This window comes from Seriola dumerili, unplaced genomic scaffold (genome assembly GCF_002260705.1).
Source record: "Seriola dumerili isolate Sdu_G_001 unplaced genomic scaffold, Sdu_1.0 BDQW01000110.1, whole genome shotgun sequence".
Taxonomy (NCBI): Eukaryota; Metazoa; Chordata; class Actinopteri; order Carangiformes; family Carangidae; genus Seriola; species Seriola dumerili.
Window position 1 is genome coordinate 11,034,736 of NW_019174365.1, and position 16,771 is coordinate 11,051,506.

At 41.8% G+C, this 16,771-nt stretch overlaps 1 protein-coding gene across 2 annotated transcripts in view; it reads right to left on the minus strand.

Annotated features, from left to right (window-relative positions):
- The window catches only part of LOC111222995 (exostosin-1b), a 140,803-nt gene that overhangs the window by 33,844 nt on the left and 90,188 nt on the right, over window positions 1-16,771 (minus strand). For both annotated transcript variants that reach the window (XM_022746945.1, XM_022746946.1), the window contains exons 2-4: window positions 12,119-12,212; window positions 8,204-8,311; window positions 5,426-5,545 (exon numbers count right to left, since the gene is read on the minus strand). In XM_022746945.1, the coding sequence (XP_022602666.1) occupies window positions 5,426-5,545; window positions 8,204-8,311; window positions 12,119-12,212 (322 nt within the window). The remainder of the gene's footprint in view (window positions 1-5,425; window positions 5,546-8,203; window positions 8,312-12,118; window positions 12,213-16,771) is intronic.

Sequence of the window (16,771 nt, forward strand, 5' to 3'; positions counted from 1 at the left end):
TGAGAGAAGAAGCAATGCACCAACAACAGCTGGAAAGAAGTGAACATGGATCTAAACAATGCAGGATTTACAATGTTCAAAAAAAAAAAAAAAAGCAGCTTTGCAAATGATGGAGAAAAACGCTTGAAGAAAACTTTGGCGAGTAACACCGAATGTGACTTTTGTTTCTAAGAAAACTCCATGTGGCATCTTTAAAATAAGTTTTCCCCTGCTGTTGTTAATTTGTTCACTGAAATGAGTCTTTGCCACTGCTGTCTTCACTGCAGTAACTCTGTGTCTCTGTATTGTATTTTTACTACTTCTGTCTACGCAGCACATAAGGCACTAGGTATTCTTGCTTTCCTGTCCTCAAAGAGAGATCTGTCTTCTGTAGCTCTTCCTGAAGTTTCTCCTTTTTAAATAATTGTGTTGTATTTTTATTTTATTTTATTTTATTTTTTTGGTTTGGGTGTTCTTTCGGTTTCTGAGCCAGGGATCTAAGGCTGTCTTATGTTCTGAGACAAACTTGTGATTTTGGGCTTAATAAAAAAAGCCTGACTTGATCTGACTAACTGAAGACTATCCAGACTAATAATACCACATTTATTTTAAAAGGGTATTCCTGTGATTTAGTGTTGTAATTCCATAAAGATGGAGGACAGAAAGACAAGAGACAGATAAAAAATATAGTCAAAATCAAAGCAGTAGAGGCAGAGACATGCTGACTTTTTGTTCCTGGTTTGGGTCAAGCTCCACTTTTTAGTGTTAGAGCGTCCCTGACTGGTAAAACCCCATCTTACACTTGCATTATTAGTCAGATCCACAGAGCTTCATTTCATATTCATTTGTCTTAATTTAGAAGCTTTCTTCAATGGAACAAATATCTCTAAATGCTGTATGTTATGCTGACTCACATAAAAGACGATGCACAAGACGTGTAAGATAATCATTAATCAACACTTCAGTAAGGGAAGGAACAGATTATACTGAAGCTTACAAACTGTAAGGGGGGAAGTTTGATCTAACTTATGAAGATTTTCAAAGGGGCCTTTAAGAGAATTTACAAAGATCTGCGTTGCTTTGACAACCACGAAGTTCCTGTTGGACACACACTGGTGCCAGGACCAAACTTTTAATTACAGCACAGTCTCTCTAGTGCCTAAACCACCCTGCCATTTGTAAGGATTTCCCTTCCAGAGCCGTTCCGACTTTAAACAAACACAAGAACTACCTTTAGACAACACTCACTCGGATCACGGGGGACTCGTAAAAATCTGAATTATTTGCGCTGATAAAGGAACAAACGTTTGCCTTTGAGATTATGCCGGTTGAAATATTAAGGATTTGATCAATGAGCCTCGTAATCACACCTATAAAACATTTCACACTGTGAAATGAGTTTTCACACGGAAATGGCAAGAAGCAGATAGTCATAAATGTGAATGAATACCAACACCGCTAATGTTCCAACTTGCAATAACCCCATTTCAGTTCAGAATAATATTCAGTGCGCTATTCAAAACTCAGCCAGTGAATTAGAGCAGGTGAGAAACTGTTATAAGAGCGAGTCTGCGGGCGCTGGATGAAAGTTAGACGCTAGCTGAGCTTTCCAAATGTTTGCTTTGTTACCACCTCAATAGCGGCTATTGATCGTGTCAGGAGTGAATCGCTGTGGCACAAAGCAGAGCTGAAAGAAATCCAAGGTATCGTGTAATATTTCCTCTGCAGACAAACCAAACTCAGGTCTTTTTTATTTTATTTATTTATTTTTTTTAAGAAATAAAAAACAGATCAGCGAGTCAAAACGCATCTGCGCCCATCAGTTACTCAAAACATAAAGAAGGACAAAAAAAAGAAAAGAAAAGAAAGAAGAGCCAAACATAGACAAAGTCATCAGCTGTGTCTTAACACCAATCAGTCAGGCCTGCCTCGATCCTTTCTGTGCTCAAATAGAGAAGTCAGTCAAACGCTCAGACGTGCGAGTATTGTGGCACTATTTTTTCCCCAGCTGCAGCTCGCCGTTGGCCTCTGCTGAAGAGGCAGAGCAGAGGAAAGAGATATTGTCGCCGTGCCCTTGAGCCATGCTAAATTGCTTCAGTAAAAACAGACACAGGTTTTGCGGTTGTGTTTTATGGCCGCAGTTGAATCGGGAGGTTGTTGTTGTTGGCTTGGTCACTCAAAGGACGGATATATACAAAGAGGTAAAGAGAGTCAGGTGGGCGATGGGTGGGCAGCTAATGGCTGGCTGAATTGTAAAATGTTAATAATATAGCCGGAGGGGGTTTACTGTAATAATACTGACAGAGCAACATATGAATTTGTCATGTGGAGGCAGGGATGTGAGGAAAGAGGGAAAAAAAAAAAAAAAAAAGACTGAGTTTTTTTTTTTTTTTTTTAACTTTCCCAAGCTCTATCCCTGAGGGTAGTTGATAACCATTTGCCTCAGCCGAACAGATTAACTCGAAATCCGTTAGCTTGTCTATAAAACCACTGCCCGCCACCTTAAAAACCCCGAGCCCTTTACACCTTATGAGGGGCAATTTTGCTCGCTTGGCTGCAGCTCCTCCCCCGTCGGCAGCCCTCAGTCGGGACATGATGGACGACTCAATCTCACCTCAGAACAGCCACAATCAACCAATTAGAGCATGATAGATAAATCCTGCTTCTCCGGGAGCACACTGTGAACTTGGCTTTAATAGGTGAGTTTAATAGGTGTACCAGCGCCGCAGATCCGGCTATATTGACCTTGTGATTGGTCGAAACGTGTCTGATTCCTGACAGGAAACGCCGCATGATAGGTTGAACTCGTGTTTCCAGCTTGGAGGCCATCTCTTCTCACACACACACACACACACACATACACACTCGCACACAGATACACACACACACACAGTTTGGAGTGGATGTGGGAAGTCATTAAAAACCAAGTGTGTTTGTGAATGTGTGCGAGGAGATTCAATCTGTCAAGATATCGGAGTGTGTGTGCGTGTATCATTACAGATCTGCAGTTAGGAGGGTGTGTGTGTGTGTGTGTGGATGGGGGGGGGTTACAGGCGCGACAGGATGAATAAACCATGTCGCTCGTTATCTCGGGGGCTGCCACGACAGCAACGCCATTTACATATGTCACCCCTTCTCCTCTTCACCCTTTCTCCCACCACTCTTCCCCTTCTCTCGCTCTTTTTACAGGACAGTCAGTCAGGATTAAGCGTTTAGCCCTTGCTGAATTCAATGTGCAGACACACACGCACACAGTGAAAAACTACACACACACACACAAATACACACTGAGTCACAGGCTTTCGCCGTGTCACCTTGCTCTTTAGTGCGGAGTGACAACATGTCAGCAAGGTTATGCCTGGGTGGTGCCATGTGTATCTGGGCTGACACACCTTGACATATGGAGATGTGTTTCTGACTGTGTGTGTGTGTGTGTGTGTGTGTGTCTGCGCGTGTGTGTGTGTGTGTGTGAGGAGAGGGCTAGATAACAAACAGACCAGAGATGTAGAGCTGGCTAAAATCAGACAGACTCTAGACACTGAAGCCACGACCCATTACGTGCGCTGTGTGTTTGAGAGTGTGTAGGTGCCTGTGTGTGTGTGTGGAAAAGTCAAATTCAGATGTAAGGTTTGGGAGGTTATACCGTAACTAAGACTGTAGCATCGAGGAGAATCTTGCTCCCAGGCTTAGCGGTGCAGTAAGAAAGGAAATTAAATGCGTGATGGGATACTTGGATGAGAGAGGAGGCTGAAAGAAGAAGACATTTGTAACCACAGCATGAAGCCAGCAGTGCATCCAGGTGTTATCCCTGCATCTATACACTACTTGTTTAAACTGAATAATGAGGGATGGGGATTGGATGGATGACTTGTTTTTTTTTTTTTTCCCAGTCACAAATTCGCTAAAGTGGGTTATTGTAAACAAAGTGGATGCACATGATAATAAAAAGGTCAGAGGAAGGAAGGAGGCTTCTGAACTTAAAGTGATACTCCACCTAAATTTGTCTTGCGAGTATGAAACTTTCAGCCCCCGCAGGCCTGAATGGTGGCTGTAAAAAAAAAAAAAAGTTTGTGGTTTTGTCCTTCAACGAGTGCAGCTGGATGGATTCCAACGGCGACCATCCACTTCTCCAAACACACTTTACTTTGGTCAAACTTCTGGCACTTTTTAACTGCACAAACGAACATGGGCAGATTATGAGAGCACGCCCCCGCCAATCCTCCTACATAGGAATCCCAAAATGACCCCTGGTTCAAGTCTTTCTGTGTCTCTTTGTGGTTGTTTTCCATCTGTTTGACGTCGTTTTGTTTCTCCGTTTGGTCGTCGTGCGTCACTCTGTGTTTGTCTCTGCCTCTCTTTGAAGTCATTTTGTGTCATTTAACTGAGCTCTATGAATTTCAAACAAGAAATATTGACATAAATTAGCTGTGGCCCGAGGGGGCCCCTTGACCTGCTGACCTTGTGCCCAGCAGGCTTGTTCAATAATGCATCCATGCAGACGAACGCAACATGTTGCAACTGCCTGAAACTTTTTTTTTTCTGTTATCCTCATTTCAACTATTCAACTATTCTAACTAAACATCTTGTTTCTTTTTGTGGCAACAGGTTCTCCGCCTTGCCTTTGACCTACAAATACTTTTTCCTTTAGACATTGTTGGAAGACAAAGTGAACTACTTTGTTTCATGACTTCAGTTTTCCTTCTGAAAGACACTGTTTTGAATACACAAAACACAGAGACGGACTAAAGCGTTGTGAAAATATGCTGTTTGACAAGGTCACTATTGGAAAGAGTTGGCACTGATCACACTCTCTGCTCTCTGTGAAGGACGACTACAAACTGTACAGCCACCCTTCACGCCTACTGAGGGCCATTATTTGCTCCCGCTTTAAGGTCACTGCTTTAGAAGCAACAGTAAAATACAGTTTATTATCTTACAACTACAACCACTACTACATCTCTAATACCACTGGTAGCACGATAAAAATCCTACCACTACAACTATCGCTTTTGCTTCTATCGACAATACTATTACAGAAACTGTGCCAACATATTGTTCATTGTCGAGATTTCAGGGTTGAAAACATAAGCGCGAAACCCTTTGTTGTGCACTTTGAATAAAACAAACAAAAAAAAAAACAGCCTGTGAGAAAATTCTCTGTGAACATGTGCTGAAACTTCACTTCTGCTCTCTGTAAACAACACTTTCCACCCTTCTATTTTGCTTTTAGCCTAGTACCAAAGAGACCACAGTGACACCTGAGAATAAAGCGAAGATTGCAGAGTCTGCTGTGACACCGCAGCCCTCCGAGAGAAAGATTGATGATGGAGGAGAAGGAGAGAGGAAGGCAGAGAGGCCAAAAGGATGGGTGGAGTTTGTGTTTGTGCATGTGTGTGTGTGTGTGTGTGTGTGCACATCTCTCTGCATGTGTGTCTTGAATCCTCACCTCCAGTGTGGTCAGCACTATCTTTTCCACAGAGGAGAAGTAGGCCTCCCAGAGGAACTGAGTCTGCTGTCTGAGGGACAGGATCTTATCCTGGTGGATGGAGCGCACCGTGGTTGGAATCTGCAAGAGACAAACAGCAGTCAGTCAGCAGTAAATGCGAAAGCTGGCTTCTAATGATTGATCTGGGACCTTAAATGTGGTGACAGGAAGATTGAAATTGGTCCCAAGGATACACTCAGGAAACTCCCATCAACAGATAAAGCACACTACACTGTGGAGGCCTTGTGAACTGAAGGCTGAAGCAGATACTGCAGGGTTTGGTTTTTTTTTTACAGTAGTAGACACAACAGTTTTTTAGGTAATTTGGTTCAAGTCCAAGTCTCAAATGTTCTAAAAGTAATTCTCAAAACAAGCTCCACGTCCTTGGGGGCAAGTCAAGTCTTAAGCTTTCATAAATAAAATGCAAGTCATTTGCATTTGTTTCAGGTTTCAGATACTGACCATTACAATGATTTGGCATTTCAGCACTTTGCTTACCGGATTCCTTGTAATATTAAAGGTCAGTTTCCATTTAAGATCTGTCTCTTATTTAGTCATTGATTTGTTCCAGGATTTTACCAGATCAAAAAAAAAAAAAAATTTCACCCCAGAGTCCAACTTTTCCCCACATCTCGTAGCCATTATATGACCACCTGTTATCATGTGACCACACTTGACATGTGACCTCACTAGACCACAACATTTGGTTGGAAACTTTGTTGAGTATGTGTTTATCAAACTGCTGTTTTTCAAGGTCAAGAAAACTTGAAATATTACTGCTTCCAAGTCTCAAGTCATGAAAGTTCAGTCTCACAAAATCCAATCCAAGTCAGTAGTTAAGTCCTCATTTTTGTGACTTAAGGAATGGTTTGACATTTCTGAGAATGCGTTAATTCACCTTCTTGCTGTGAGTTAGATGAGAGGATCAATATCACTTTCATGTCTGAATGGTGGGTTTGAAGCTACTGAGAAGCAGCGGTTAACTCATCTTAGTACAAAGACTGGAGACACAAGTTTAAAAAAAAGAAAAATGAAAAAAACTGTTTTACAGACAGTTATGTGATGATCTGGACCGTGAAATTATCTGGCACATAACCACCCACAAAACATTTCCATTTGTTATACCTTGGTTTTTTTGTACTGATTAAATAAATGACATATAATGATGAGGTAGGTGCTAGCTATTTCCCCCAGGTTTACAGTCACTATGCTAAGCTAAGTTAGCCACCAGCTGGCCGCAGCTTCATTTAGTGTTCGGATGTGAGAACTAACTCAAGAAAAATCAAACAAGCATATTTCCTCGAAATGTCAGACTTTTCCTTTAAGCCTGACTGGAGTCAAGTCTCAAGTGTTAAGTCAACATCTCTGGAAAGCAGTTTTTGTGTTTAGCAAATTTCTTAGTATGGGGGTCAAAAGATCCTATTTTTAAAATTATAGTCCCACAGTTAAATTTTCAGAAGACAACAATGAGGGGAAGGAAGCACACAGCAGAGGGAATTCACAAAAAATAAGTGCAACAGTCATCAAACAGTATTAGGGAAGAAAAGCTTAAATGCTGCAGGAGCCATTTGGTGAATGCTTTTGTATTTTTTGAAAGAGCTGTGTAGTTCAGTGCTAGTGTGAGTTTATTTGTCATAGTAAAAGGGGAAGTAATTTCACACACAACAGTCTCCAGAGTTTAGAGTGGTTGGAGCTGACAGAAAGGCTATGGTAACTCAGATAACCACTCTTTACAACTGTGGTGAGCAGAAAACATGTTGAACCTCGAGGCAGATGAACTACAGCAGAAATGTATGTCAGGTTCCACCTCTGTCGGCCAAGAGCCAAAGTCTGAGGCTGCAGTGGGCACAGGTTCATGGACCCAGCCTGCCTTGTGTGAACAGAGCAGGCTGCTGCTGGTGGTGTGATGGTGTGGGGAATGTTTTACCAATCAATCATGGTTTGAATGCCACAGCCTCTCTGAGCGGAGTTGTTGCTGTTGCCGTGCGCAGCCGTTTATGGCCACATTTTAACCATCTTCTAATGGCTATTTCCCGCAAACGTTGAAATGATGTGATGCAGTCATGTCGAGGAATGTTTCCAACATTCTTGTGGAATCCACGCCGTGAAGAAACTGAGGCTGTTTTGAGAGCAAATGGAGGCCCTACCCTGTATTAGTATGGTGTTCCTAATAAAGTGCTTCACATGTTTTGTGCATCTTGGCCCACCATGTTGTTGTAAAAAAACATAAATCCAGAGATAGATGCATTTGGTGCCTGAAACATCCTGGCCTGAGATGGAGCTCCTAAGCTGTAAAACTCAATGTCAAACAATATTATTACACACTTCACTCAAATTAAGATTTAATGGGCATATAATTACTTTTTCCCCCATGAAGTTGAAGCAATTTCAGCCAAATCCATTTGCTCATTCTACTTATTTGTCCTCTCATATAACAATGCGGGGGTTTGAGTGACATTTTCAAGCAGTCAAGGACTTAGTATACTGCTTGAATTTGGTTTGCTTGACAACCACGTTACTAGAAAACAAAACAAAAACACACCAGGACTTTTGCTTTTTAAAAGAAAAACAAGAATGAGTGTGTGTGTGTGTGTGTGTGTGTGTTTAAGCTATTAACAGTCACAAAAAAAGGGCTTCATTTCAGCTGTGGGATTGCTGCTGCCTCTCTGTAGGGTTTTTAGTTTTCAGATGATATACAGAGCGTGTGGTTTTTGTGTGAGCGTGTCTTCGGGCTGTTACCTGCAGCAGGAGCCTCTCGTCGCCGATGACTGCGGCTGTGTTCCAGTCGATGATCTCGGAGAAAGGCAGCTCCCAACCGTTACTCAGCATCACCGGCACACACGCAGCCTGAGACACGCAGATAAAATCATGAGTGCTTTTGCTACATATCGATCCTGATTAGTAAAGCTCTTTTCATATTAAGTTACAATGACAGCACTGTATTATGATTGATCAGTCTGTGTCTGTCTGTGACCCTTTGTGTTCTAACCTAAATTCCCCATTTGGCAGAAATGGGACGTTCTTTCATTTCAAGCTTCTTTGGTCATATGTGGACCATACATAAAAAACAGTCAGCAGCACAAGGCTTATTACTGCTTCTTTTTTTTTTTTTGAAAAAAAACTTGTCTCTTTATAGACTCCCAACTTTATCAGCTACAAGCTAGATGGTATTTCAGAGTAAGAATCTCATCAAAGGGCTGAATTTTAACAACTGAGAGGGAAAAGCAGCTGGGTCAAATTTATCACAAGTTAATCTTTTTATTTTTTATTTTTCCAGCATTTTTGCCTTTATTCTAGCTGCAGTGAGAGAGGGAGAGATAGAAAAGTTGGGGAGAAAGGGGACGATATGCAGCAAATGGCCACAGGTCGGACTCTAAACTGGGCCGCTCTCGTAAGGTGAGCCACCGGGCGCCTCAGGGTTAATCACAATTAACAATAGTGTATCACAATGATAGTAGTTATATGAGAAACACTTGTTGCTGAGTTTTATCCTGACAAATTTCTTAAAATTTCCAACTCTAAATGGAAATGACAAAATTGCAATATGTGCTCAAAGCTATATTATCTGATTTTTTTTTTTTTTGCCACTGCAGGGCAACAGTAGAAGTTATAATTAGGTATTATCACCTTATAAAGTTAATATCTGGAATGTATTATCAAATATATACATCCACCATTTACAGAGCAGCATTAGCTTTCATTTAGAGTCCTGTTTCTATCCACCTGATGAATGTGAGTCCAATATTCACTCTCTTTTTAGCTTTATTTTTGGCCACTAACTCAAGGGCTCTTTAGTTGCTAAGTGGCCACCAGCTAGTCCCCAACTGCGTCTGTCTGTGATATGGTGCTGAGCAGGTAGCGTTCTGTCACTTTTAAGAGCTTTTTCAGTTGAAAACAGCTGCCTGCCGCTGCTGGAAACCGAATGAACCGAAGCATTAAAGTTGCAGGCCTTAAAACCAAAACAAGGAGCAAAAAGACAAAGGATGCTGCACAGAGCTGAGGGGAATTCAGTTGGGTTATTAATTCTCTGTGGATTCTCCTCCACAAGCAAGTCCTTTCATATTACAAAAAGTAATTTGATCCATTGTTAATACAAAAATACTAAATAGTGCAGCTTTAATTTTCAAGAAAATGCCAATGCACATATGCATGCAGCCTAACAAAAAAGAATACACAAATATGACCTGAGCATGTACGTTGCTTAGATCAAAATTTAAGATCAAACATGTTCCTCGGAAACAGCAGCTCAGCAATCACATAAACAGAGATAAGTTTGAACATACAACAACATATGTAGATAAGCAGGCAGGCTGCATACAGTCTCAGACAGGGAGGAATGAAGTATTATCATGACAGATATGGATACAAAACAAAAATTAGCAGCCATTTGTTGGAGAGCAGATCACAAAGAGTCAAACATTCTGGATTAAAATAAACAGTTAAAAGCGGGACTGGTTTTTATATAAACCATGTATTCACTCTGCTGTAGCACTTGTGAATGACAAGAGCTCAAACATTCACAAAAAGAATTTCTTAATTACACGATTAATGGCTCTGTTTCTGATTCTGTTTGTGTTTATTTGATTTGTTAAAAAAAAAAAAAAAAAAATGCTTGAATCATTTATACAAGCCTGAAAATCTAAGAAAACAGCCGCAATCAGTCTACGCGGATTGTTTTCACTTGATATTAAGTGAACACGCTTTAAGCTGCACCTGTTGACACATCAATATTAAAATGGTAACTTCAGGTGCAGGAGAGTTAATTACTCAGAGAAGGCGGGAGAACTGGGAATTAGAAGAGATCAAAAAGCAGAAGAAAGTGGATAAATAGATATACAAAAAATGAAAAGAGGGGAGGAAGTGAAGCTGAATGTGACCTTTGGCAAAGGAGTGGCAGAGGGATGGAGGGATGAGAGGAGAGGTAGAAGTAACAGCTGGTGTGTGTGTGTGTGTGTGTGTGTGTGTGTGTGTGTGTGTGTGTAGGTGTGTGTGTTCGTGATGGTTTGATGTAATGACGGCCCTGTCACTCCCAGGTCATAAAGGTGTCAGCTAAACCAGAACTGGCCCCTGGGGCTCTGCTGCTGTCCTCAACACACACACACAATCCAATGCATAAAGATATATACAGACACACAAACAACCCCAGGCATTCACTCACACACACACACACACACACACACACACACACACACACACACACACACACACACACACACACACACACACACACACACAGAGCTGACCTCTATCAGGAATTACTTTCTCATTTGAAGACCAAAGCCTGTAAATACTCTCCCTCCGTCTTCTTCCTCTAGATGGTGCGAGTCGATGGATGGGGTGAGTCAGACAAATGGAGAAAGGAGAGGAGAGGACATATTTCCCTCCTGACTGAAGTGCGCTGTTATGTATGTGTGCGGGTGTGTGTGTGTGTGTGTGTGTGCGTGCCAGCTGATAGTGAGATAAGCGCACTTATGTGGGTGCACTCTGCGGACGGCGGTGTACGGTAAGGAGAGGTAAAGGACAGTGCAGTAGTAATGCAGAAGAGTGCGGTGCAGTCATGGAAATGGATGAAAAAAAAAAAAAAAACAGATGTGAAGTGTATAGAGTTCCAGAGGGGTGAGTAAAGTGGCGGTAAATGCAGATCCATTATTAGAAAATGACTCTAGATGGGTGGAACTTACTTCACAGGTTATTACGGTCATATTGTGAGGTGTTATGGTACATTACCTGCAGCATCTTTAACCCCTTAAATCTAGTTGAATACTCAACTACACATTTTTCTGAAGGACACAATTCCTCACTTTTCTATCTGTGTCAAACCCTTTTAAGATTCCAGTGTCACTGCAACAACGATATCTTATTTTGTAACTTGAGAACACAGAAACATTCCAGTAAAGGTGAGTGAAAAAAACTCGTACATTTTTACAATCCTTGGAGCTGTACATTTAGTCCGCTAGACTAATAGCATGGTCACACAAGAGAGTGTCACAGTGAAAATCATCTGCACATCTGTGAAATATTCAAATCCTTAGCAAGCTGCTGACTGCTAACACGCTAGCTAACCTGTGATCAAGAGGATTCATTAACTGTAACCATTTTATATCTGGTGTGCCATTATTTGAGCTTGTGCACTAAAAAGGGAGCACTTTTTATGGGGTTTAGCATCTACAACATATATTTTTGCTAAAGTCGTGGGGGGTTACTACATAGAGATGAGGCACTTGAAACTGTTCATGAGCAAAATGACTGTTAAACCACAGACAAAACTAAGTGTTTTCTAACAGATTTTTTTCCTGCAGCTATGATAAACCTCACTTTTGGCAATTTTCACAAAGTCAAGTGACAGTTTAACACTTTCTGTAGAAATTTCATTCCAGTGTCACAAAATAAAACACAGTTTAGATGCAGGAAGAAGCCGCTAATCTTCCCGGCGAAGGTCTTGTTTGTTTTTAATTACACTATTAAGGTGGCAATGATTTGGTGATCCTTTAATGCTAGAGGTAGCACAATTAAAACAAATGTAAAGTGGGAGGCTGAATGTGGGAAGTACCTCTTTTTCTTCCCAGTAATTTCACTGGTAGGCACAAATTTACAGCATACAATGCTTTCTCATATTGGGAGAGTGTTTTGTGTGTGTGTGTGTCACTTGTTTACCTGCAGTGCCTCAAGGAAGCGAAAGGAGCCCAGTCGTCTGCCACGGGGCACCAAACAGAAGGTGGAGTTGTGGAGCATCTCCTTGTAGTCGTACCTGCAGAGACACAAAACACCAACACACACACACACACACACACACACACACACACGATGAGTTCACGGACATAAACCAGAGCAGCACGATTAGAAAAATGTGTGTAATCAGAAGGATACATACAGTACATGCATCACTGCTACTTGCTGTAATGAGCTATAATAACATAATTGTTGATGGCGTCTCCTAGCTGAACAAACACTAAACGTGAGCATGAGGAATGAGGCATTCACACACAGTCACTGTCACAATATTTTACACACATTTACATCAACATTCACACACTTTTAAATGACACAAACCCAGACAGGGAAACGAGGCACACTCAACACAGCTGAAAAGCAAAAAGCAAAATACTGATGAAATTTATTCTAAACTGTTTCAAGAGGAACAACCTTTCCTGACATTTCAGCTTTGGTTCTTGTGAAATCTTAACGGTTTCTGTTTATTACAAGAAAAATGGAGGTCTTACAAGGAAATAACAAGCAAAACAGTTTAGTCAGACGATTTTGCTTGGAGGTAAAAATGTACAGTACTGTCAGTAACAATCCCTCATTGCACAGAACAACAGTTCAGTGTACAACCACAGCTAGTATGGCGGGTCAAATTTGAACTTTAGTCTGTAAATAGTGACAAATGTTTACAGGGACAATTTAGTTTAACCATCTGCCTTTGTTTAGGCTAAGTTTGGCTAACCATGGGGTTATTAAATCAAACCTACACGGCCTGACTGCTCCAGCTTCTGTCTACTGTTACTCTTAGAACAGAGCATCCATTTTGTAATGAATATTTTGAAATCTTTTTTTTTTTTTTTTACTTTACAGCCTCTCTCTGGATTTCACCTTCCACTCTTTCTCCCTCGTCTTTTCTTCTTTCCTCCCTCTGTTCCTCCAAACCTCCGTCCCGTCACTTCTCCTATCTCCCTTCTTCTTTCCTCTCTCTCTCTCTCCCTCTCTCTCTCCTATCTCACAAACCACATGCTCCTTTGCACACCCCCTCTTCTCCACTCGCTGCCTTTCTCGATCCCTCTATCTCTTAAAGCAGAGGGACGATGCTCCCCTCCCTCTCCCGGCTCCTCTTCCTCCTCCTCCTGCCCCCTCATCCCTCTATCTCTCCAGTGAGGTGTGTCTTATTGCTCTCCAAACAGAGTGATCAACCCTGCCAGGGGTAATGAGCTGAGAGTGACACCTGCTTCCACCACACAGCTGGCTCTCTCTCTCTGTGTGTGTGTGTGTGTGTGTAGACAACAGAGAAAGTCAGGAATAGAGAAACCGTGTGTGTCTGTGCATCAGTCTGTGTGTTCATGTTTGCATGCATGCTGCTTTTCTATGTTTGACAGATTGTGCACACCACCAGCAGCAGCACAGCAATGGTGGCATGAATGTGTGTGTGTGTGTGTGTGTGTGTGTGTATGCGTATACACTGTTTGACGCTCCTGTCCTCTTCCATCTTTCTTTCCTCTTCTTCTGTTTTCTCTTAATGTGGACACAGCAATTTCTTCCGTTGTGGATTATTTCTCTCATATATGCACAGAGCTCATACATATCACCCACAGAAAAAGCGAACGTGGTAGTCAACAGTGCAGATCCAGGCAAGGCGGGGTTTGCTGTCTTAAGTCTAATTAAAATTATAATCTATTTTCACTAATAGTAATACTCTGGGTTTTTTTTTAAACGTCACCATGCTGTCAATGTGATCACTGATCACAACATTTAAACAATGACAGCTCAGAAAATGAAATGTGTTTTAATATAGAAGAAAAGAGAAAAAGCAATTGGGGGAAAAGCATAAATCAAATGATAATTATGCACCAGAGTCCCTTTCAGAAAATGTAAAAAAAAACAAACAAATGAAAATAAACATTTAAGTGTTGAGGTAAGTGTATGTGCTGCAAATACTATTTTCTTTTTGCAATCAATTTACATACAGGTTTTTGTATTATTGATTTCTTAAACTAGATTATTAATAATAATTATAATGACACCAATGACTTTCTCTTTTTTTATGAAACATAAAAAATGGAATAATGAGCCCTGAGGGTTGTCCAGGTTGAGGGTTAAGAGACTGGTGAGGCAGAAAATCATTTCTCATTTAGCCGTAGTCTATACAAGGTGAAGGTTACAGGACACACACACACACACACACACACACACACACACACACACACACACACTCTGCTCTACTGATGATGCTGTGAACGTACTGTGGCTTGTACAGAAGTGTGACAGTGATTTGCTGATGCTGCCTTTTGTGTGTTCCTGTGTCTGAGTATAGACTGAGCTGACAGGGTGAAGCTGGAAGCCAAGCACTTCGTACACACACACACACACACACACACACACACACACACACACACACACACACACACACACACACACACACACACACACACACAGACGATGGTGATTGCTGATGTTGCCAGCTAGATGCTGCCTTGTCTCTCATTTAGCCAAGCTCTAATGAAGTGCAGGGATATGACAGCCTGTGATAAAAATCCCACCCTCATTCACACCTACATGCATAATGCTCTGTGCAGCACATAACGCAGTTATCGCGCGCAGACACAAAACGCTCAAACACACACCGACAGACTCGCAGACACACACGCTGTGTGAACAAGCGACAGCTGCACGCCCTCACATTGACGTTCTGTCACCTGTCGATGGAGACGAAGAAGCTATCTTAGCCCATATTTCCACACCAGCTGTCTGCCTGGACACTGTCTGTTTGTGCATATATATATGTGTGTGTGTAACAGCATGCAAAACAGACCAGCATCTGATGGCAGTGAATATCAATGTGTGGATTTAACATGCAGAAGCCCTGTAGCATGTAACCACTGCAATCTTCTGTCTCATGTTCAATACAATGCAAATGTTTGTTTGTGTTTGACCTAATCAGTCACAGGAAGAACTACTTTAATTCTCTTCAAATTTTTTATGTTTCATAACCAATATTGCAATATCAACCAAGTCTCTCGAGTAAATAGCAGTTTCCTGAAAAGGCGCCCCATGTGATTCACCTGCTGTGCACCTTAACCTGATTATGACTGGGATTGTGCCTAGCAGAGGCAATTTTGCTTTTTACGAGGGAGTGTAGGCGGTTCAGAGGTTTGAATGAGGTGAGGAGGTCGCAGGAGGAGGCCTCGGCAAGGACGTCCCCTGCCGTGTAAACCCACTTCCACTTCCCTTTTTTCGCGCCTCTCTGGTTCCTCTCCTCTCACTCCACTTCCATCCTTCGAACCTCCTGCTAGTTTGGACTTTACGCAGAGTTCAGAGGCCACTGCCTGTCTTTCGTCGTCTTTCTCTTCTTCTCCTCCTCTCTTTTCTTGTCTCTCGAACAACAGCTCTCCCACCACTTTGTCCTCCTGACCTTGAAACGGCGGAGGGAAAGCCACTGTTGTGCTCTGGGCCTGCCGGGTGTGATTGTGTCTGCGTATTTATATTTTTTCAAGCGCTTGCACTTGTGCGTGACTCTCCAATGTATATATGAGTGTGCGTACGTGTGTTTGTGTGAGACAGACAGCACCATGAAGGCAGGTAGAGGAAAACAAGAGTGAGTGTGTGACGAAGGTGAAGTGGTAGCCTGCTGGAAGGACACGCGAAACGGCAGAAAACGAAGTCAGCATGCAGAAAATATAAAGCAGACAGAAAACAAGACTTCACCCAATAAAGCACGGGAAATGACCTCTGCATGAGCACCCCTGTGTTTTATGAAAGTGTGAGGGTGCGTTAGGGTGCACGCGTCAGCATATCCAACAACTGTGAAGCAGTTAAGAAACACATCTCTGCCAGCCCCAATGGCAACATCCTACACTGTTACCGTGACAACCTGTCATTAAGTGCCTTCATTTGCAGCAACTTAATTACATGGGATTGGCACTTCATCCACACCAACAGGGGGTAAGGGGGTGAAGGAGGAGAGGGACTGAAAGTGTATCTCTTAATAAACACAGTCTTGCTAATGATGCTACAAGCTCAAACAAACTTTTGTCGAATCAGATGCCGTCTCCGCCCTCATCTCCATCAACCACGCTAACTGCTCCCTTGCGACCAGAGGTGAACTATTCAGGTTCCTCCATCTACAGTACTCAGTTGACACTCAGCTAAACCCTTTCCCCTTAGTTACTGTTGCTACGCTAAAATGGAAAGTTTTAGCACAGCATGTAAGAGGTTTATGATGGGTTAAGGTTAGGGTCAGCTCATACTAAATTCAGAAACAGTGGTCTGTGATTTCACAAAGAAGTAAACAAAGACAGGCTTGTTATTGCTGGGCAACGAACTTTGATTTCTCTCATCTAAAATGACAAATGTCGCTAGCAACTGTTGCTAGGAGCTACTATTATAGTAAAGAATGAAAAAAAAAAGAAAATGTTTTTGAAATGTTATTTCATTCTAACATAACCCTGCTTGGGTGCTTTCTAGGAAAACAAACAAGCAACACACAGGTTGAATTTATGCATTATTGTTTGCTTCATTTGGGTCTAACCGATGAGTTTAGGAAATATAACGCAATCTCGGGTAAGAAATTTCACAGGAGTTGCTGGAGCGTTAACTTTC